Source organism: Mastigoproctus giganteus, chromosome 10, assembly GCF_048544385.1.
Source record: "Mastigoproctus giganteus isolate SK-2022 chromosome 10, ASM4854438v1, whole genome shotgun sequence".
NCBI classification, from domain to species: Eukaryota; Metazoa; Arthropoda; class Arachnida; order Uropygi; family Thelyphonidae; genus Mastigoproctus; species Mastigoproctus giganteus.
In genome coordinates, this window is record NC_143584.1 from 56,678,992 (window position 1) to 56,702,854 (window position 23,863).

At 37.9% G+C, this 23,863-nt stretch overlaps 1 protein-coding gene across 3 annotated transcripts in view; it reads left to right on the top strand.

The window, feature by feature from the left end:
- LOC150079043 (ranBP-type and C3HC4-type zinc finger-containing protein 1-like) overlaps positions 1-23,467 on the top strand; it is a 328,766-nt gene extending 305,299 nt beyond the window's left edge. For all 3 annotated transcript variants that reach the window (XM_090382645.1, XM_090382646.1, XM_090382647.1), the window contains 2 exons: positions 7,999-8,080; positions 23,326-23,467. In XM_090382645.1, coding sequence (XP_090238771.1) covers positions 7,999-8,079 — 81 coding nt within the window. In that variant the 3' untranslated portion in view covers position 8,080; positions 23,326-23,467. The remainder of the gene's footprint in view (positions 1-7,998; positions 8,081-23,325) is intronic.
- Positions 23,468-23,863: the final 396 nt, after the last annotated feature.

Below are 23,863 nucleotides of genomic sequence, written 5' to 3' on the forward strand. Positions count from 1 at the left end.
GTTTATAAACAGATTCCACTAGCAGAAACGCAACTAGAAATTGTTTTTATTGTTTTATGGTAGTAACCCCTAGAAATGTGCTTTAGTAAAATGTGAAGTGTTAGTGTATCTCAGCCTTTACGGTGTTGTTTATTCAGTTGCTACACACGCGCAGCTTTGTTTATGTGTATCAAGCTTGCCTCCTCGTTTTGTAATTGTGCTTTGTTCCCTAAAAATGAGTAAAATACTTAAAAGGTGCGAAAAGGAAGCGTCCTGGTGAAGATACTGCAGATTCAGAGAGAAAAAGAAAAGCAATATCGATAAACAGAGGCGGACTGGGTCAAAAATTCTTACCCGGGAAAATTTATAGTGGCCTCATACTATGGTTTATGGCCAAGATCACACCAGCCTCCGGCCCACCAGGGTTTCCCAGGTAAGGCTTATGGCCAGTCCGCCTCTGTCGATAGAGAAAAAATATGAAATTGTGAAACGCTTTGAGCGAAATTAAAGACCATGTGATATTGCACGTTCTACAGACCTAAATGAGGCAACGCCGGGAATTACAAAGAATGCAGAGAAAATAAAAACAACTTTCATAACAAGAACAACTCAAAGTGTAATTAAAATCCATTAGATTAAGATGCAAAGAATTGGAAGAGATGGAACGCCTGTCATCTGTTTGGATAGAAAATCAAACAAAAAACAAGTTTGCTTACGATAGAAATAAAAGCATTAGCAATATTTTATTACGTAATAGCCGTAATAAAATGCGTAAGTATTTTATTACGATAATTTATTGTGTTTGATAATGTTTTGGTTACAAATGTGTGTTCAATCTTGGGTGGTCGGCACCTAACCCCATTTTTCCTATAGGGCCTGTTGTTTATATTGCACGATTTTGCATTGCACGAGGGTTTCTAGGAACGCAACTATCGTGCTATACGAGGACTGACTGTACTGTGAAAGAAGATGGAAGAGGAGCTCTTATCTATAAGAGCTGTATAAGCTAGTCTTATCTAGGACTAGCTTATACAGTTGTCAGAGAATATGTTGTTTTGGCAAATATGTTCAGGGATGATTGATTTGTGGCAGTTAGTTATATGGCCATGGATCTGCCGTACACCATTTGTGACATCAGCACAATTGATTCTGTGTGGGTCTGTGTATTCAAAGTGGGTTCCCAAGTGTCTCAATGATGAACATGTTTGGGAATGTGATTGTGTCCACAGAACTTAACGTGATACGAAGAGGAAGAAAATAACTTCTTGGATAGCATAGTGACTATGGATGAGATAAATAAACCACATAGCCAGTCATAAACTACAGCTTCAAAACTCTCAGAAGCACAAGAAAGTTATGCTTGTGCTGCTCTTTAACTCACAAGGACCACTGCTGCTGTGCATTTCATGTGTAAATATGAAGTACCCAGTTCACAAAATATACAGGTAAGAGGTGATTTTGTAAAATACGTGCAGAATTGGCTGAATTAGGATTTTATTATGACTACCTTACGCATAAATTGTATATTCATAGGTACGTAGTTAATTTTTTATAAACACCCAATTTTTGTTATTTTTCCACCCTTCTAATCACTTCACTAAAACCAGTAATAAAATGAACAGTACATACTGACAACTTGTATTGTACTTAGCCTACATATTTTAAAATTGTAGGCTAAATATAGTGAGAAAGTTATAAACATGGAAGATACTGATGTAAAACAAATGGTATAAGCCATTTGGGTGTACTAATTGAAAGAAAAACTGTGCTACGTTACTTGGATGAGTAGTTTATTCACCCAATTTTCTAAAACAGCCAGTAAATCATTGACACCAAATAATGTATTGCTGGATCCTGAAGTTCCAGCTGTATCAAACTTCTTTTTTTTTTTTTTTAATAACTATGCTATAAGGCAGGGGTGCACAGTCAGGGGTCACAGAATAAGAAGTTTGGGGGGTCACAAGTGTGGGTTGCCAATTAAAGAACAATGAAAGAGAAATCAAACCAATACATAATACTTTTATCATATTGCACGATACTGTAGTTCCTACAAAGTCATGCGATATGATAAAAGTATTATATTTGGGTCTTATTTCATTCCAAAATTCCTTAATTGGTGACACTCCCTTGTGACCCAATTATAGTTCCTACAATATGCCACGCAATATGATGCAGTAAATAAAAATGTAGTTGAACAATTGGGATAAGCCTTCCAATCTTATAATGTGGCTGTTATTGTAACAAATACAAGCTGAAATCTGTTTGTCTGTTTTGTGAACATGACATGACATGATATTCTTGATCAAATGCACACAGACAATGAAGTTTGAGAGAGAGGTAAGTTTCTGTTTTTTGTTTTTCTATTCTTTATACTGTACCATCTTTATATAAATATAATAAATACTATTCAAAACCTATAAATGACATATTTCTCATATTGTTTCCTGGGCAAACAGACGAGGTCACACGTCATTGTCATCTAAATTTAGGGGTTGCAAATAGGAATAGGTTGTGCACCCCCTGCTATATGAACATGTGGTGATATCACTGTGACGTACTTAAAAGAGAAAACTAAACTATATAACAAATACTGAAAATTACTGCAGCAGTTAAAATTGAACTTGGAAAGGTGCGATTCTGCTCCACACCACTAATAAACAAAATAAAATACTAATGGCAATGTGCCACGTACCATCAGCAGTGCAAGTGTACTACAGTTCTAGCAGCCTGTCTGCACTGCCCAGAGAACTAGAAATAACTGCTTCACTAGCCTCAGTTGAGAACAGTTATTTTTAGGTCTCTTTTGTTCTCCTCTAACCTGAGTGAAGAACAATTACTCCTAGGTCTCTTTTGCTCTCCACCACCCTCAGTAATACCATAGTTAGTATGTTATTCTGAAATTACTGCTAACCATATATGCAGTTTCTTGCATTTTTCAATTAGCCACTTCTCATCCCATCTGCCTAATTTTTCTAGGACTTGTTGCAGTAGCATACAAATCCTAGACAATGATAATAATCAGGGTATTCGGTAGCATATCCTGATTGCTATCATTAACCACCTTGCCAACCTTTGTAACATCTGAAAACTTGGATATTAAAGCTGATATGTCATTGTCATTAATAAATATTAAAAAAAAACAATGGATCCAGCTATGGGCACCAGCAGAATATTTTGCAAGGTGGTGCATGTGGGAATAAATTTTTTGTTCACCAAATTTTCGAATATATACAATATATCATGTTTCAATAAAGTAATAAAAATATTAAAAATTGTGTATTAATTCGAAATCCAAAGGTAGTGCACTTGCACCAACTTTGAATGGGCCCAGCACCGAACTCTGTGAGATTTCACTAATAATATTGGTCAACAAAGTGCAGTGTCCATTGATAACCAGTGCATTCTCCCACTCAGCCATTCCTTATTTCCATAGCAGTAACTTTATTCCAATGCCACACTGCTCCAATCTGTGTGGAACAGTATAAAATGCTTTCGTAATCTAAGTATGTGATGTCAAAATTATTTTTTTTTATCAATTTTCTCTGTTCATCATCATCAGCCATTTTCAATCCACTGCAGGATGAAGGCCTCTCCATCAACTTACCAGTTCCTTCTGTTTTGAGCACAGGCCATCCATTTACTACCCACAAACTCATGAATTTCATCTATCCATCTCCGCCTTTGTCTTCCAGGTTTTCTTCTAGCTCCTCTTGGGTACCATTCTGTTATTTTCTTAGTCCATCTGTCATCATGTCTTCGAGCTATGTGTCCTGCCCAAGACCATTTTAGTTCTTTAGTTTTGATAAGAATGTCCTTTACTTGAGTTTGTTGCCTAATCCATGTGGATTAGGCAACAAATTTCTCTTCTCTTCTTATATAACAGTCTGATTCCCAATATGATTCGTTCCATTCTTCGCTGTGTAGTTCTCAGCTTCTCTTCCATTCTTTTGGTGAGTGCCCAAGTTTCACTTCCATAAGTCATGGTGGGGAGTATACATTGGTTCATTATTTTACGTTTCAGACAAACTGGGATATTGCTCTTCAGTATGTGACTATATTTCCTGAATGCTATCCATCCAAATTTTATTCTTCTCTTGACTTCCAGCCATTTATCATTATTACAGCTAATAACTTGTCCCAGATAAGTATATGACCACCTTTTCAATTACTGCTCCTTCAATCATTATTTTCCTTTCTGTGGCATACTTATTCATCATTACTTTTGTTTTATCCATATTCATCTTTAGTCCAAAATCCTTACTAACTGTGCATAACTGATTAATATTTTCCTGTAATTCTTTGGGATCGTGGCTTATGACCACAATGTCATCTGCAAATCATAAATGGTTTAGGTACTCTTCATTCACATTGACTCCCTCCTTTCTTGCACCAGTCTAATCTTCTGAAAGCTTCCTCAAGGGCAGCAGTAAAAAGCTTCGAAGATATTGTGTCTCCTTGTCGAACTCCTTTCTTGATTTTAAATTTCCTACTGTCTTTGTGTAGTCTAATAAAGGAAATAGCATTCTCATATATATTCTTCAAAATCATAATATGTGGGGTATCTATGCCTTGTCTTTGCAGTGCCCGAAACATTGCCTTATGCTGTATGGAGTCAAATGCCTTTTCATAATCCACAAATGCCAGGCATAGTGGTGTTTTATATTCATTTGCTTTCTCCATTAGCTGTGATATTACGTGAAGGTGATCCATAGTTGAGAATCCTGTCCTAAAGCCAGCTTGCTCTTTTGGTTGATTCTCATCAAGTATTCTTTCTAATCTGTTAGTAATGACCCTTGTGAACAACTCGTAGATGTGAGATAACAAGCTAATTGGTCTATAATTTCCAATTTCTGATTTATCTCCTTTCTTATGCAGCAAAACTATGATTGCATTATTCCACTGCTTAGGCATCACACCTTTTCTAATGCACTTTGTGAAGTGCCTTGTCAGTTTTTGTGTTATGTCTCTTCCTCCCAATTTTAACAACTCTACAGTAACTTCATCTTCCCCCAGGACTTTCTGATTCTTCATTTTCTTCAATGCATGTTCTACCTCATCAGGAAGAATATCGGGTATGTCGTATGTGTTGCTAATTTGCAATCCATCTTCCCCACTGCTGGCACATTCCCTCGCTCCTTGTATAATTCTCTATAGTAGTCTTCTGCTATTTGAATTATGCCTTCTCTGCTGTTTATAAGCACACCATCGCTGTTCTTCAGTTTCAGTATCATTTGTCTTTCTGTATTACTGCTCATGGCTGCTGATTTAAATCCTTTGTTTTCCCTTAATGCTTGTTCTACTTTTCTTGTCTTAAATCTTCTTCTTATATCCTCTCAGAGTCTCTTCCTAATGGCTTTGCATAACTCAGTATACTCAATTTTCTCCTTGTCAGTGTTTATCTTGCTCTTCATTTGTCGCCTTCAGTTCATCATAACAAGTGTTTCTTGACTAATTTTTTCTTCTTTGGATTGCTTTATCACTTTCAGAAAGTTGTAATATTCCTCGTCGATATCTTGGTCCTGAGCAGTCTGTAGAAGCTCAAACTTGTTGGCGTCTCCGTAGCCAGGTGGGAAGGAGCAGCAGTGCGTACCACACGCTTCTTGATTAGACCGGGGTTCGAGCCCGTCACCACCAAATATGGAAGATGCGGAAAGGTCAGGGAATGACCACCACATATTCCGGAGCAATATGGCCTTAGTTGCTAATGCTCCTAAAAAAAAAAACCAAACAACAACAACAACTCAAACTTGTTCTTAAGTTCCAGCACATACTGCTTTTTCTCCTCTTCTGTTATCTCAAAGACCTTTGTATTATTTACTCGAGTCAGTTTTTTTCCTTTTCTTTCCTACATCTATATCAAGTGTACATCTTACCATTTTGTGATCACTTCCAACATTTACCTTATTCAGGACGGTAACATCATTCACAATATATCTTCTGTTAGTGAGGATGAAGTCGATTTCATTAGTTGTTAATCCATTTGGACTCTTCCATGTCCACTTTCTGTTCACCCTTTTCTTGAAAAAAGTGTTCATTACTGACAATCCTTGAGATTCTGCAAATTCCACAAGTCTTTCGCCTCTTTCATTTCTTTCACCAATTCCAAAATTTCCTATAGTTCCACTTTCTGCGCTGTTTTGTCTTTTTCCAACCTTAGCATTGAAGTCCCCCATAATAATAGTGTAGTGGGTTTTCTGCTCATCTAGAAGACTCAATTTCGGTGTACATTTCTTCAACCTCTTCTTCATCATGGCTCGATGTTGGTGCATAAATCATTATAAACTTTAGCTTGTACGTCTTAGAAATCTTGAGTATTAGTCTTGACACCCTTGGTGATGTACTTTTGAATTCCAAAATGTTGGTTTTTAAATCTTTATGGACCAGAAAGCCAACTCCACCTTCACTCCTTTCACTGTTTCCATTGGTGTACAGCAGATTTCCACTTGATAAACTTATAAATGATTCATTTCTTCTTCTTGTTTCAGCCAAACCGATGATATTCCAATTCACATTTTCTAATTCCTAATTCTAATTCCTTTTCCAGCTGTTATTGCATCATAATACCCAATTAAATTGGTCAACACAAGATTAACAAATCCATGCATAATATCAGATTGGTCAGACAAGATTGACCTGTAACAACTCCATGCTCTTACTGTGTATAACTGCATTCCTGTCTAGAAGGTCTTGCATTATGTCTTTAATCAGTAATTCCATTATTTTGCCTGGAGCAGAAGTCAAACTGAGAGGTCTCTAAATACTCGTTTCACCCTTTGATCCCCCCGTTTGAATTGGAGGTACCTTAGTCTCATATTATGGCTAAAGGTTTGTTAGATTTAGTTCCCTTTAGAAGATGATATACGTCTGGCATCCCCATTCCAAAAAAATTCCTCATAGAAACCTGAGAAGGATCATCAGTTATACCATTCATATCTAATGGGTCAATATGATTCATAAGTAAAGAAGTCTTTGCTACTTTTTTTTACATTCTTTGCCAGAGACCTCTCATTATCTGCCTTAGCTTGCTTAATCCACTTTGTAACTTATTGTAGAATAGTGTGTATACTTACTGTAGGTTTCTGTATCTCCTGCTAATTTATGAGAATATTATGCATTTTTATTCTCTGTCACTATTCTCATCAGTTCATCTGATATACATTTAGGTTCAAACAGTACCTCTTAGTTGGTAAAAAATCTAGTAGCTTCTATGATTGCATTCCTGAATGCTTTCCATTTAGAATTTATCAGTGGTAAATTCTAAATGGGGTTTCATTATTTGTTTCCATTGCACAGAATTTAAAACTGTCTGAGACCATTGTAGTCACCTCTACAAAAGCAAAAACCCTTTTCTTTGCCCTTGACAGTAATGTTTTTAAAGAAATTCCACTCGGTAACAGTGATCACAATACCCTGTGATCACTACCACCTGGCGGGTCTTTTATCTGCAGCTGACATATAATATAAGCAGCTGACACCACAACCTTCTCTAACAGAAATAAAAAGAAAAATTAAACTGTGATAATAGCAAAGTGTTGAATTTCACTGGTGTAAGAAATAGAAAACTCCAATATTTTTATCTTTTAACCTTCACAAAAAGTCCCTGTCACTACAGGAAGCGGTGAACATCACTGCCGCAAACAATCCTCTGCCATTGCATTGAAGCATACTGCAGGTGGGGCAGCAAAACTACCCAAAGGTTTTCCCATGGTGTTTGCTGTTGGTTAGCCATTCTTTGAAATTCCCTTGAGAGGTACTGAAAAGTACATTGGGGTCAATTTTTTTTAATTATAAGCAGGAAGATAATTTTCATCCAATTAGATGATGTCAAGCTGTAAAACACAAAAAAAAAGCAACCACTGCTCTAAACAAAGCAATTTCTCTCTCTCTCTCTCTCTCTCTCTCTCTCTCTCTCTCTCTCTCTCTCTCTCTCTCTCTCTCTCTCTCTCTCTCTCTCTCTCAATTTCTTTTACTTTTTAAATTTAGTAGTGAAGTTGTAAAAAAAAATTTCTAAAATTTCAGGGTTCTGGAGATACAAGTGCTGGCTGTAGATGTGGGGTGAATGGTATACGGTGTCATCCACAGTGTACTTATTGTCACTGAGGTAACTTTTTATAATTGAAGATATTTTATATTTTAATTTTTTTTTTTTTTTTTTTATTATTATTATTATTCAAAGGATTTTAAAATTCTTGCTTACATTGAGACATTTTCTTATAGGAATTTCTTTGTTTTCAAAAAATGTTATACCAGTCAGGCATCTATTGTGAAGCTGATCTTAATTCAGAAATTATATTCACTTCCATACAATGCAGTAAAAAAAAACCCAGAAATACTACAAATGAGATAACCAACTTGTTTAGTAAAGAATGTATGGGAGAGGGGGGGGGTGAAAAGTTTTTAGCCTAATAGGGATAACAAAGGGATAAAGACAGTATTGACAATCTGTGCTGTGACTCTTCCTGTGTGTTCATAGAAAATTTCAGGTTTATATCTATATTCTTCTCCTCTACTAAGGGGTTTGAAGTGTGAAAAGTGAATAAAGATGGCAACTGTTGAGGGAATCAAGCACCATGCAGTCATCGAATACCTACATTTAAATGGGAATGTCACCAAAAGAAATCAATGAAGACATGCATCAAACATTAGGGGAAATCTTGCCCTTCATATGCCACGGTCAAAAACTGGGTTGCAAAATTTAAGCCTGGACAAGACAGTGTTGAAGGTGCACCTTGCAGTGGGAGGGAGGCCTATTACTGTGTTTACACCTGCAAATATGGATTCCATTCATGATCTGATCATGCAAGACCGCAGAATAACATTGAAATACATTGAGACAACATTCAGCATCTCCCATGAGTGATCTCACAATATTGTGGTGGTGGATGTTTTAGGAATGAAAGTTTCTTCTAGGTGGGTCCCTAGAGCACTGAATGTAGTCAGAAGTGGGAAAGGATGAGATGTTGTTATGAGATTGTGCAGCATTTTAAAGCTAATGAAGCTCAGTTTTTGGGGGGGGGGGAGATATGTCACTATGGGTGAAACATGACCCTGAAACCCTGAAACCACTTTGACCCTGAAATAAAAGAACAATCAAAGCAGTGGAAGCATCACACTTCTCACCTCCTAAAAAGTTTATAGAGTGTAGAATGTCAGCTGAGAAATTCATGGCATCTGTCTTCCGTGATGCAGGAGTAATCATGGTTAATTTCCCAGAGTAAAGTGCCACGATCTTGCATCAAGGTAATGCACTGGTGACCCCAATATCATTTGTGACCAGGCAACACTGCATGAATGTGGGTTCGAGCTATTGCAGTATTCGCCCTACTCATCGGATTTGGCTCCACTGTACTATTTTCTGTTTCCAATCTCAAAAAGGACTTGAAAAGATAAAAATAGACAATGATAATGCTGTGATGAATGCAGTCAGTAACTGGTTAGAGTCAAAATCTTCTGAATTCTATATGAGCAGGTTATGAAAATTAGTGCATCATGCAAGAAAGTGTGTTGACTTAAGGGATATGTTGAAAAATAAATAGGTTTTCACAACTTTTCCGCATTCCTTGTATGAGAGGCTAGAAACTTTTCAACCTCTCCTTGTATATAAAGAGTATGATCAATAAACTAAATGTTGATTTTTACCCATATGTGAACCACAATTTTCCGGAATCAAATATACATGGGACAAAATAGAAAGTACAGTAATTTCTTTTTTAACATACACTCCTCCTTCACCTCATTGCACTTACTTCATTTCATTGCTAAAAGAAGCCATCCCTTTCAAATTTTTGAGTCAAAATCTTCTGAATAAAATTCAGAAGATTTTCAAAAATATTTCTCCCAACTCCTTTCATGGTATCTGGTGGTAGCTTCATAGAGTTTCTTAAGTTGATATCTGTTTTTGTCGTTATGCTAATAAAGTAAAAAATCAGTACTTAAGTTATGACGATTTTTCTTATAAATTAAAGTTCTAATTATTCTAAGTCAAATTGGTTGCCTAACAGAAACTGCAGATATCCATCCATTGTTTTCTTATTCATTGAGTGTAAACTCAACAAATGTTTTTTAATACTTTCTTTGCCGTCCTATTTTTTGAATTTTTATGATCTAAGAAGGCTAAGATCTAAGAGCTGTTTTTGAAGACTGATTATTTCAAGAAGTTACTCAATAACACTTCCAGTTCAAATTGATCATCATAGACTAGTGATGGAAATGAAGATGAAGAAGGTGCAATTGCAAAGTAAGTGTAAGAAAAGGATAATGAATAAGAAATTTTCATTGAAAAAGTATATGATTAACCAGTTTCTATAAAATTCTGTCTTGTGAAAGACATGACAAAACGCCGACAGGGCTGGCAGGGTGGGTAAAGTGCCTGCCTGGCAACTCAAAGGTCGTGGGTTCGATTCCTGCCTCGGGCTTGGATCAGAGTACTGCAAAAACCTTGGGAGGTGCATTATGGCCATAGAAGCCTATGCGCCAACAACTACAAAAAAAAAAAAAAAAAACATGACAAAACAGATGTCAGAGTTACCAAAAAAAAAAAAATTAGAACTTTGTCTCATAAATGGAGTTACCAGAATTATTACATCTTCATTGATATTATTTTTAAAATTATTTTGACTGCACAAATGAACACATCACTTCCATCAAAGAGAAATACAACAGAGAACAGGGATGCAACACTGACAACACCAAAGACCAAAGTTTTGCTGGTCTGGTGGATCAAGAACTGTTTCACTTAACAATATCAAACTTATGCTTTTACTTTGTGCTACAAGCTTTATGTTCTGATTAAATTTAAAAAAAAAAAAAAAAAAAAGGCCACATGAGAAGAGAGAGAAATGGTAGAGTAGACAAAATTAGAAAAAAAATTGTAATGGTAGAGTAGAAAAAACTGCTGAAAATCATATAGCAATAATGAATACTATCACTGATGAAAAGTAGAGAAATTTAGGAAGATTCAGTTTCAGTATATCCCCTGTGAAGCAAAGAAACATGGAATAAAATGTTTTTCATTGGCACATAAAAAAAATATTTTATACTGCTAATCAAAATAAGAAGAATATGCAAAACTGTGCATAATAAATAGAATATGCAAAACTGTAATTGGTTTGGGATAACTGAATATAACAATGTCATATATGGGAGTCCTGTGTTGTGTTTACTAGTGGCGATTTTGTGTCTGATTTAGCAAAACGTAACAGGTTAGTATTAGTCATATAGTGCAAAGAAACCACAGACTTTTGCTGCACCAGACAAAATAAATATATATTTTTATATTGTTATTATTATCTCTTTCTTATTATTATGGGATTTTTTGCATGCCACAATGGGTACTGATTCCAGGTGTGTGGGGGTGGTTGTTATGTCCAGTTATTATTATTGGTTCTGTGATCCTGAACACCTGTAACATTCTGACTGTCCTACAGGTGTTCAGGATCGTGGCTCTCTGGAGTTCCTTGTAAGTTCTCTGCATGGCCTATTGCTGCTATGTTCTTATGGAGGATCTTTGGCACCATCCTTGATGGTTCATGTGGTGATCGGTGTGGCTATTACTTGTTCCATATGCCACATTTCTTCAACATCCTGTCTTAGGTTTGTGTACTTCCTGATGTTTTCCTCATAGGTTTTCTGGAAGTTGCTGGTGTTGGGCACTGCTATGTCGATCTAAGTAGCCATTTCCTTCTTATTGATGAATGTTATTTCTGGTCTGTTGTGCAGAATCATCTAGTATGTTATTATGTTAAGTCCCAGTGTAATTTGTGTATAGAGGTCTCTAGTATGGCCTCTCTAGTATGGCCTGAGGATTGTACCTGTAGTAAGGTACACTTTCTTTGACCAACTGGTATTTTTGTGCTAGCTTCTGATGTATTATCCTGGCAACCTGGTCATGTCTATGAGTGTACTCCACTGGATTATCACCCTGCATCCAAGATGATATGCTGAATTGTTTCTGGGATTCTTGGCAATGTATTTCCTTTAGTTCCTGGTGTTGATTACCTGGCCTTGGATGATGAGCATGAATCCTTCAGTCTCAGAGAAGAGCTTCCGACTCGTGAGCCATGCATTTGAAGCTATCTACATAGTCTTGATGGAGGTCATTTAGTGTTTACCATGGAGTGCATTCTTCAGCTATCTCTCTCTTTTCTTCTGTCTGTGTGAGTGTGGTCTCCTTGTCAAGGTTGAGTGGTGTGTGCCACTTATCTATTTTCCTTATGGCTTAATAGATTGCACTGTGTTTTTTTGAAAGTAAACCTTCAGGTTCTTAATCGCATTTTTCTGTTGCTCAGGGAGGTCTGTCAAACCCCTCCCTTCCTGGCTATTAAGTCTCTTGATAGCTAACTTTGGGTAGTGTTTGCAGCTCTTGGTCATTATTATCCTGGTTGATCTCATAATCACCCCCAGCTCAGCATTGGTCCCATCTGTGATCCTGTAGGAGTATGTTGTTTCTGGAAATACATAGGTGATTATGGCTCTGACCATGTTCCCACCATTCAGCTTTGATTTTAGGAGGCTTCTCAGTCTCTGATGGTATTTAGTGTGGCAGGCTTCAGTTTCCTTGTGCTCTAGCTGTTGAGCCTGTATCAATTCCAGATACTTGTTGGTCTCCCTGTGTCATGGCTTCAATCTCTTCACCGGTCTTTATTGATTTTTGGTTGCACCATAGAGTTTGATGTGGCGCCTCCGTAGCCAGGTGGGCAGGAACGGCAGTGCGTAGCACACACTTCTTGATTAGACTGGGGTTCAAGCCCGTGACCACCAAATACAGAGGATGCGGAAAGGTCAGGGAATGACCACCACATATCCCCGGAGCAATATGGCCTTAGTTGCTAATGCTCCTAAAAACCAAATAACAACAACAGAGTTTGATGTCAACCATGTACATCAGGTAAGATAGGGTGTACAGGTTCTTCCTCCCTACTTTTTAGGGTATATCCTTACTTGCTGTTGTTAAGCATGGTGGAATAGTGGGTTGAGTGCTAGACAGAACCAAAGAGGGCTCAGGACATCTCTCTCTCTCTCTCTCTCTGGAAGATTCCTCTTCTGATAACAGTCAGTCTAGTTGTGACGTTCTCAGCCTTGATGGTAATCCTCCATTTGCCATGATTGCTTCTAGGAAGTGTGTTAGTGTTAGACTTTGTAAATCTTTAGTGTCTCTATCAGCCAACTGTTGTGCATGAAGTTGAAGGCATTCTGGTAGTCAATGTAAACCGTGTAGGTCATGCACAGGTTTCAGTGCTTATTATAGGTGTGCGATAACTGCCACATTAGTGGTCAATTTGCTCCCCTTGCATCCTTTGCTAATCTGCTTACATCCCTTCTGCTACTCAGCCATGATGTTCTGGCTCTCCATGTGGTCTGATATCTTCTTGGTTCTACAGCTGGTCAGATCTTTTACATTATTATTATAAAACTTTTTCTCCTTTGCAGGATCTTTTTCTGTTCCATCATGGGGCAGAAAAAATCCCATAAAGGAGAAAAAGTGTTATTGTTATTACTACTGGTTGAGGAACTCTCTTACTATTCTATAGGGTTCAGGATCATGGCTTTCTGGAGTTCTATGTAAGTGTTCTCTGGAGGCCAATTGCTGCGAGGGTTTATGGAGACTCTTTGGCACCATGCCAGTGGCTGACACAGTGATCAGGTGATCATTTTTACTTGTTCCATATACCACATTTGACTTCCTGTTTAGGTCATAAATTCAAATTAAAGAGTTTAAGGTTTAGATTAAATTGTAGGAAGAGGTTTTCTTTTATCTAGCGAGTTGTTCATTGCTGGAACAAGTTGCCCTTGCAGGTAGTTGAGGCTGACATTTTGATTAAATTTAAAGGTCAACTGGATACCTGTGTGGGGAGGGAAGGACATAATTTGCATTTCCTCATCTACTCGTTTTTTTTTTTTTTTGGTTTTTTTTTCTCTTGCCAGTGCAGCAAAAGCCTGTGGCTTCTTTGGCTTCACTATATGGAGAATACTATTACTATTACAATAATATATTTCCTAGGAGGTTTTCTGGAGATGGCACGGCTGTGTTGATCAGGGAGGTAACCATTCCTCCCAGACATGATAGGAGGGAGTATGTGTTGAGAGCCTTGTCAATTGATTTGGCCCTGGAGAGAATGCGCAAGGTTCATGGGATAGAATTTTATAGGAGAGATGCAAGAATATTTGCTGATGCTTTGAGGCAGTGATAGTCGGGTCGGAAAACTGCTAGCTTGGGGGAGGGGAGATACATAGACTAATAGATTATGTAGGGCTGCATGCAGAGGTGATGGGGATTTCAAGCCCTGCTGTGAGTCGTCACAGAACAAGTAAATACATGGCTGTGTTAGGGTAACTAAAAATAAGAACAGGTGCATGTACATTAACACATTCGCTGCCGGTCATGAGGCAGCATGCTATTGTCAATAGCCCGGCACAGAAGGCGGAGACTGTCGCCAGAAGCCGACTGTATTTCCATAATGAAAAAGCTTGAAAATTGGTAATAAGGGATTGTTCGGTATACCATATCAATATTTAAGTGTCGTATAAGCAGTTTCCAAAAGATTTTGAGATTCACGCGCCAGCGCGTGATAGGCACTGGAGGTCAGATTTGGCTTTAAATGCCGCATCACGTGCTGGCGCGTGACACAAAAACATAATAATGTAATTTGTAAATAATAAAACAAAAAACATGGTAACATTAAGAAATACGTTTTATTTCATACCGAACCAATACAGATTATAAATACTGTCTGTAAGAATGTTACTTATGAATAATTTTCACACAATCTAAGCAATAGCTGGGTGATCCTTCACAAACACTGCAGATATAGATTGTATCCTTACGTTTCCCTTCGGAATAGCAACGTTTGCATTGCATCCTCAATATCTTTCCACCTTTTCTTTCTTCCCGTGGTTTGAGCACATGTTCCAGTTCAGGTACATCATGCACAGTATGAGGGGGATCAGATGGCTGTTTCAATAAAGATCTGATCACTGATAAACAGAAGTCATAAAGTTGCACCTTGTTATGTGAATATTTATTATAGATATGGTGTGCATTGATCATTATTAGTTGCAAATATGCATAAATATTTTTGTAGGCGACCTAATGGTTTTTCTTTCGCAAGGATAATAGGCAAGCATTTGATCTTGCTTGTCAATGCCTGACATAAACCTATTATGTTCGCTTCTTCTGTCCTTCCACTTAGCAATCATTACACCACGGGCACACCTTGATAAAGTTTCCCCTTTCTTCAGCTTTTTTTCTCGAACCTCTTTCGGAAATGTTTTCCTATTACTTCTGATTGTCCCAGTACAATAGGTTTGTCTGTCAGCGAGACACTTAGCGAGTTCATAGCTATTTTAATAATTGTCCATATATATGCTATGCCCTACATCTAACATCCCATCAAGTAAGTTCATGACGACTTTTTGTGCATGTCCTTTTCCACCAGAATCATCCAGCATACCAGTATACACTTGAAATTTGATAACCATGCCAGTAGGCGTTGTTATCATATATAACTTGATGCCGTACGTATGGCGTTTGTTTTGAATGTACTGTCGAAAAACAAGCCTTCCATGCCACAATATCATAGACTCATCTAAGCTAATCTGACTTCCTGGATAATATATTTCCGACATTCGTACATTGAATAGATTCACCATTTTTCAAATTTTGTATAGGCGATCCCGTGGACATACCTCTTTCTTTTCTGGATTTTTTGCAAAATGCAAGGCCCGCAGCAATAATAAGAAACGATTCCTGCTCATGTTATCTGCGAACACATGTAATCTGAACAGCTTATCTGTTTTCCAATAATCTTGTATGCGGTTCAGTCGAATGGTTCCCATATGTAAAATTAATCCTAAAAATACCAGCATTTCATCTCTAGTGGTGTCCTTCCATGCATTTATTCGAGAATGTTCTTTATTTTCTCGGGGAAGAAGTATTTCATGAGCATAAACATTTGTTTGTGTAATTATTTCATCCAAGATATTGTCGGTCAATAAATGACGAAAGTAATTTATTGGATTATCACCTGGCACAGGTTGCAGCAAAGACTCGGATTTTATGAAATGAAACTGTTTCGTCGATGTTACTTCATTTTCCCACATGACGTTTTCCAACTTACTGGGATCCTGCAGTGGAAGTGTAGCCTCTTCCACAATATCTTCTTCATCTACACTTTCCGAATCCGAAGCATCCTTTGGAGGGATAAAATCTTCGTCGTCGTAACTGACATCACTGGGATATACGTCAAATAAATCCTCCAACATTTTTGCAATTTCTTCATCTGTAAGGGATTTTTTTATATTGCACTTTTCTTCTTTTTGGGCGCAACTGGCCTGCTAAACTGTCATCTGCACAACTCATATTACAAGGCTTTTCCGCACATCACATAACAAAATATTCAACACCACATACAACTACATATAGTTTACACCCTTAACTTAACGCCAAAACAAATATACACAGCAGAAACACAATGCCAACTGAAGTTGACAACTTCATACAAAAGTATAATGCATCCCGCGCCCGCACGTGATTGGCTACTGGGTAATGATGCCACATCCCGCGCTGGTGCGTGATCGGCAGTGAAAGTGTTAATGCTGGGTGCATAGTAAATTTGAAGTACTAATTAAGTCATCAAATGCAAACATAGTAGGAATGCAAAATTTGAAATGGAGGGGTACAATGTATACAGGCAGGACAGGAGGGTTGGAGAAGTTATGCTGTTAGTTAAGAAGGAAGCATATTAAATCTAAGGCAGTGCATCCAGTCAACATGGGTGACTAATGCAATGTTGAGTCAATTAGGTGTGATATAAGCAGGAAAAAAATTGAGAGTAGGAGTGTGTTGTAGGCTTGGCTATGATGAGTATGCATACAGCTATGCAGAGAAATAGAGTGGGAAAGTAAATCAGATTATTCATTCATTATGAATCTGCAGGTAGGGGACCCACTGGGTGGCACACATCACAATGCACCAATGTGGAATTAATTAAAGACTTAACTACTGTCAATGATAAAAGAAAAGGCTTTTGCTTTGATAGGGGTTACTACAGTGGTCTCAGATAGTTTTTGAATTCTCTGCAGTGGGGCCAACTGATGTTACCAACAGCAAATTCTAAATGGGAAGCATTCAAGGAAATAATCATAGAAGCTACTAGGTTTTGCATACTAATGAAGAAATACTGTTCAAGGTTTATTAGACCTGAATGGAGGTTAGATCAACTGTTGAGACATATGGGCAGAGAAGAATAATGCATGGGATGCAGATGTCTCCGTAGCCAGGTGGGCAGGAGCAGCAGTGTGTAGCACATGCTTCTTGATTAGACTGGGGTTCGAGCCCATGACCACCAAATACGGAGGATGTGGAAAGGTCAGGGAATGACCACTGCATATCCCCGGAGCAATATGGCCTTAGTTGCTAATGCTCCTAAAAACTAAACAACAACAACAACATGGGATGCATATAAATTGTCGGGTGACACAAGCCTGTAGTACATATAAATTAGTCTGTAATCAAGTCATGAAGGAAATTAGGCAAGCAAAGCTTATGGGCGTCTCCGTAGCCAGGTGGGAAGGAGCAGCAGTGCGTAGCACGCGCTTCTTCATTAGACCGGGGTTTGAGCCTGTCACCACCAAATACGGAGGATGTGGAAAGGTCAGGGAATGACCACCGCATATTTCCGGAGAAATATGGCCTTAGTTGCTAATGCTCCTAAAAAAACCAAATAACATAACTTCTATGCTTATACAGGTCAACCATCACTAATCCGGCAGCATTGGGATACTGGATTAGTGAGTTTGCCGGATCACCTCTGATTATATTAGCACATACAGCTAACACATTTACCCAACAGCTAACCATTGTTCAACATCCTACCTTTAATTAACACGTTGACTGCCAAGCTAGTTTAAGAAAAAAATTCACCAGGAGCCAAAAAATATTTAGCAAATAATTTAATTAGTAATTCTAAAATAAATATTGTAATGTCAGTGTTGTCGTTTTTTCATTTAAAATATCAAAAAAAAAAGTCTTTTTTTTTTTTTTTTTTTTTTTGTGTTGTATATATGTGGTTGACGTGGCCCAGTAGGTTACTTTATTTCTTGAGAAGCCGTGTTCGGTCACGTACGTGTGAAGTTATTACAGCATACATATGAAGGTCGTTTGTGATCAGTTTATTGCACACGTGGCGAGCGCTGCTATAAAACTAATTGCGATAAAATAAACTCTCGAATGTCGCAATAATTTTGTCAGTATTGTTTGTGAAAACAGGTTCGTTAGTGCACTGTATTATCCATCATATTGTGATGTGTTTTTCTGTAAGTTTGTACAAGTGTGTTGTAAAAAAAAATCTAAAAAGGAATGGCTAAAAGAAAATTACTAAAATAAGAGGAACTGAGAGAAATTGCTGGAATTTACAACTAAGTAGAGTTAAACTTCTCACATACATGCCATTGTCGAGTTTTTTCAGAAGTTCAACTTTATCTGTTATGGACAGTGAGCAGTGTCCATTGTGGTAATCAATGGACACTGCTCATCGTGTACTAATGTTATTTGTTAGGTCCATTATTGTTTTCTGTATTTATAAATGATATTGATGATGGTATATCAAGCTTAATGTCCAAGTTTGCAGATGATACAAAGGTTGGCAGGGTTCTTAAGGACACTACTGACGCTATGCTTCTGCAACAGGATCTGGAAAGGTTGAGCAGATGGGCTGAGAGGTGGCAATGAAGTTTAACATTAACAAATATAAAATACTACATATGGGAAACAGCAACCCCAGAGCAACTCTGTGGTACTACAACTCTGTGGTACTACACTGACAGTGGTAGAGAATGAAAAGAACCTGGGGGTAATTGTGCAGGCAGATATGAAGTTCTCTGAACAGTGCAGATGGGTGCAAGAGTAGCTCATGGTGTCTTTTCAATGATATACAGGAATTTTTCTAGCAGGGATAAGGTGATTATTCCCTTGTGTAAGGCAATGGTCAGGCCACACCTTGAGTACTGTATACAGGTCTGGAGGCCCCATTTAAAGAAGGATGTTGAGCTGCTGGAACGAGTATAGAGAAGGGCAACAAGATTGGTCTGAGGAAAAAGAGGTTCTCTTACCAGGAGAGGCTTGAATTCTGTAAGTTACAGCATCTGGAGACTAGGCACCGGCGAGGTGATCTGATAGAGGTGTATAAAGCCTTGAGTCGTTTGAGCATGCTCAATGCTGATGGGATTCTTCCTCTTGATCAGAATAATCACCTGAGAGGGCATAAATTCAGATTGAGGAAAGACAGATGTAGGATAGATGTGCGGAAATTTGCCTTTAGCCAGCGGGTAGTTGGTTGGTGGAACAGACTTCCATCCCTCGTTGTGGAAGTTGATAGCCTAAATAAATTTAAGGCTCAGCTGGACAGGTATTTCGAACGAACGGAGGGATGAAATGGAAGTGTGGTTTTTTTTGTTTTTTTTTTGGCTGATGCTGCATAAGCTTGCTTTCTTGCATCCTATGCCTCTACTAATGCTAATGCTAATAACTAGTTCCTTTGGGACTAGTGCATTCTGCCATGGTGATTGCCTCTGTTTTGACTGATGCACAGGAGTGAGCTCTGTCATTGAGCTGGGCAACTGAGAGCTTGATGGGTCCCTCATATTAATTTCTTCTAGGGCATTTACCCTGCACCTCAATCTCTCATAGATGCTACTAAGCCTATTTAATATCTCTGTAAAACACAATGTAGTATGTTAATTAACAAAGAATACGGTAAAAATTAAAAATACTTATCCCTTTACAGCAGTCAAAAATCCACCGACTGTTCTCTTCCGCGACTAGAGCACCCTCTCTACATTTCCCTTGTTCCCCCCCCCCAAATTAGCAGTTTCCCTGAACTTTTAAAGTATCCTCAATAATACTGGCAAAAATTCTTCCACCACCTTTGTTTAAATGTATCCCATCTCTACAAAACAGATTTCTCCTACCTACAAGTGTGGGTAGGAGAATTCCTCGCAAAAACCTCGCAGATTCCTTCAAGTCTTGAGTTAATCCACAGGGCTTTCAGCATATAATCCCTCATATCGTGCATTGGTAGAATTGCAAACGCATAGACATTGCGACCTAACTCCCAGCATTTCTTGAGCTTGGTCCTATATTTCTCTAACAGATTGTCTGATCGTGTATGTTTAATTTCATTAGTCCCCGTAAAATCTGAATTGGTTTGAATTTCTAGTATTTGCTATCAGACTATAACAACAAAGAAATTTATAAAACTGAATGTTGTAAATAATAAGGTATAACAGGAAAACATTAGTTTTGTTATTATTTGTTGACAACCAAGTCTAAATAGCAGTGTCATTGTTATAAACAAAACTTTGATTCAATATTTCTGAAGAGGGCAAAGTCTGCAACAATATCTTTTCTGAAACAGTCATAATGAGTTGATGTAGTAGTAGTAGTAGTAGTGGCACATGATGCAAGAAAGCAAGTGTAGGAGCTTATGCAGCATCAGCCAAAAAAAAAAAAAAAAAAAATCACACCATTCCCTCCAAATGCCTGTCCAGTTCCTCCTTAAATTTATTTAACCTATCAACTTCCACAATGACAGATGGAAGTTTGTTCCAGCAATTAACCACCCGCTGGCTAAAGGCAAATTTCCGCACATCTATTCTACATCTGTCCTTTCTTAATTTGAACTTATGTCCCCGTAGGTTGGTAATCTGAACAAGTGGAAGGATCCCATCAGAATTCAGCGTGCTCAACCCATTCAAGGCCTTATAGACCTCAATCAGATCACCGTGCAGGTGCCTAGTCTCCAGCCACTGCAATTTGCAGAACTTAAGCCTAAGAGAATCCCTTCATTCCCCTCACCAATCGTGTTGCTGTTCTCTGTACACACTCAAGCAAATCTACATCCTTCCTAAAATGAGGCCTTCAGACCTGTACGCAGTACTCAAGGCGTGGCCTGACCATTGCCTTATACAGAGGGACAATCACCTCCTTTTCCCTGCTAGCAAAATTCCTATATATCATTGACAAAACCCCATGACCCGCCCTAGCAGCCTGTCTGCACTGCTCAGAAAACTTCATATCTGACTGCACAATTACTCCCAGGTCTTTTTCATTTTCTACCACCTTAAGTGTAGTACCACACAGTTGGTACGTTTCTCTGGGGTTACTTCTACCCATAAGCAGTACTTTGCATTTGTCAAGGTTGAACTTCAGTTGCCACTTCTTAGCCCATCTGCCCAAATTATCTAGATCCTGTTGCAGTAGCACACTGCCATTACTGTCATTAACAACCCTGCCAACCTTTGTGTCATCTGCAAACTTCGACATTAAGCCTGATATACCTTCATCAATATCATTGATAAATACACAAAACAACAGTGGACCCAACACCGAACCCTGTGGGACTCCACTAATAACATTAGTCCACGAAGAGCAGCACCCATTGATTACCACCCTCTGTCTTCTCCCACTTAACCATCCTTTTATCCATTGTAGCAACTTACCCTTAATACCATTCTGCTCCAATTTGTACAGTAGTCTTCCATGCGCAACAGTGTCAAAAGCTTTCCTGAAATCCAAGTATATGATATCAAAATTATTTTTTGCATCCAGTTCCTTTGTGACCACATCATAATAACCAATCAAATTTGTCAGACAAGACTTTCCCTTAACAAACCCATGCTGGGTTTGAATTATTGCTGCAGTCTTGTCTAGATGATCCTGCAATGCATCTTTAACCAGCGACTCCATTATTTTACCCGGAACAGAAGTTAAACTAAATGGTCTGTAATTACTCGTGTCACCCTTCGATGCACCTTTGTGAATTGGGGACACATTTGCACATCTCCAGTCCGTGGGAACATCCCCTGAGTCCAAGGATGCTCTCATAATTATGGCTAAGGGTTTGCTTAGTTGCTTTGCCGCCTCCTTTAAAATAACTGGATAGATCCCATCCACCCCAGGTGCCTTTCTTATGTTTAACTTCAACAATTTCTCCTCCACTTTGCTCTCAGTTATTACAAAATCATTAAGCACACTGCTACAATTTGATAACCTTCTTCCATTTTCAAATTGTAATAATTCCTCACGTGTGAATGTAGATGCAAAATACTCATTCAGTTTGTTTGCTATCTGAGCAGGATCATCAACAGTCGAACCATCGATGTCAAGTGGACCAATCATATTCATCCCCTTCCTTTTAGAGTTTATATAAGTAAAGAAATCCTTGCTGTTTTTCTTAGCATCTTTTGCCAAAGATTTCTCGTAATCCGCCTTCGCCTGCCGAACCTCCTTTGTGACCTGATTACAGACTAGCTTATATCTGCCACAGGCTTCTGCGTCACCTGATAATTTATATGCATCCCATGCATTTTGCTTCTCTGTCACGAGTCTCATTAGTTCATTTGATAACCATTTAGGCCTAAACCTTGAACGATATTTCTTAATCGGTATATAAAGTCTAGTAGCTTCCACGATTAATTCTTTGAATGCTTCCCACTTAGAATTTACTGTTTGTAACATCGTCAGTTGATCCCACTGCACAGAATCCAAAAACTGTCTGAGACCACTGTACTCCCCTTTACGGAAGCAAAAACCCTTTCCTTTACCCCTGACGGTAGTTACCTCTTTGAGTAAATCCCACTTCAGCACACTGTGATCACTGCCACCTAGTGGTTCCTTTATCTGCAAATTCTTAATACACGAATGATCACTGCTGATAACCAGATCAAGAGTGTTACTTTCTCTGGTTGCCTCTCGAACATGCTGCTGCAGAAAACAATCATCCAATAAATCCACAAAAGTCTGACTAGTGTGTGAGTGACCAACCCACAAGTTCCAGTCAATATCTGGGAAGTTAAAATCCCCCATTATAAGACATTCTGATTTACTGGCCCACTCTATTTCTCTGTACAATTGTTCATTGTACTCATTCAAGTCATTAGGCCTATAACACACTCCTACTCTTATTTTTACTTTCGCAGTGCTTATCTCACACCAAACTGACTCAACAGAGCACTGTTCATCTATATCAAACTGTGCTGAGAAAACTATCATATTTTAATATAAAACATTATGTTGTTGTCAGTGAAACCTAATTTCTAATGTAATGTGGATTTTAATTAACCTCTTGCTTTTTTTTGTAAATAATGTATTCCTCTTGTTTTGGGCAAAAAAAAAATCTATTTTCTTCCTGCTTATTGTTACCTGATTTCCAGCTCTTCAAACCATTGTGAAGCAACATAACTCATATTTTAATAATAATAATAATGATCATAAGTTGCTAAATATTTATATTTTGATTTCAGAATTTTTTTGTTAATTTATTTTATATTTATTTTCTGTTTATACTCCAGGAAAAACCACACAGGCAGAGGAGCTTACAAAGTAAAGAGAATACAAGGACAGCATCATATTTAGCAGTCATCATATTTAGCATTTATGAGCTTGAACCTCGATCAACTCGAATGTGTACTAGTGCACCTTTACATTTGATGACTGCTCAATTTTGGGAATTTTTACTTGATATATATTTATTTGTAGGTTTATTTGTTTTTTTTTTTTTTTATTAAAAATGAAAGAAATAAAAAAAAAAGTTCCTGTAAATAGATTTTCAATTGTCAGTACTATGTATTGAACAAAACAAAAATCATAATAATAAGGTCCCTGCCACGTGACAGTCAATTGCATTTCCATATCTCCCTAGCTGTAGCCCTCGCTCCTTTAGCCATCTTACCTATCAGCCTCTGTTGATTAATCCAACATTCCAGCTTACCATTTTCCTCTCACTCTCTTGTCTATCACTTTCCCTTGAATAACATCACTTAATGAACTCTTCCCCCCCCCCCCGTTACACATGACTAATTATTATTATTATTATTTTTTTTTTTTGTA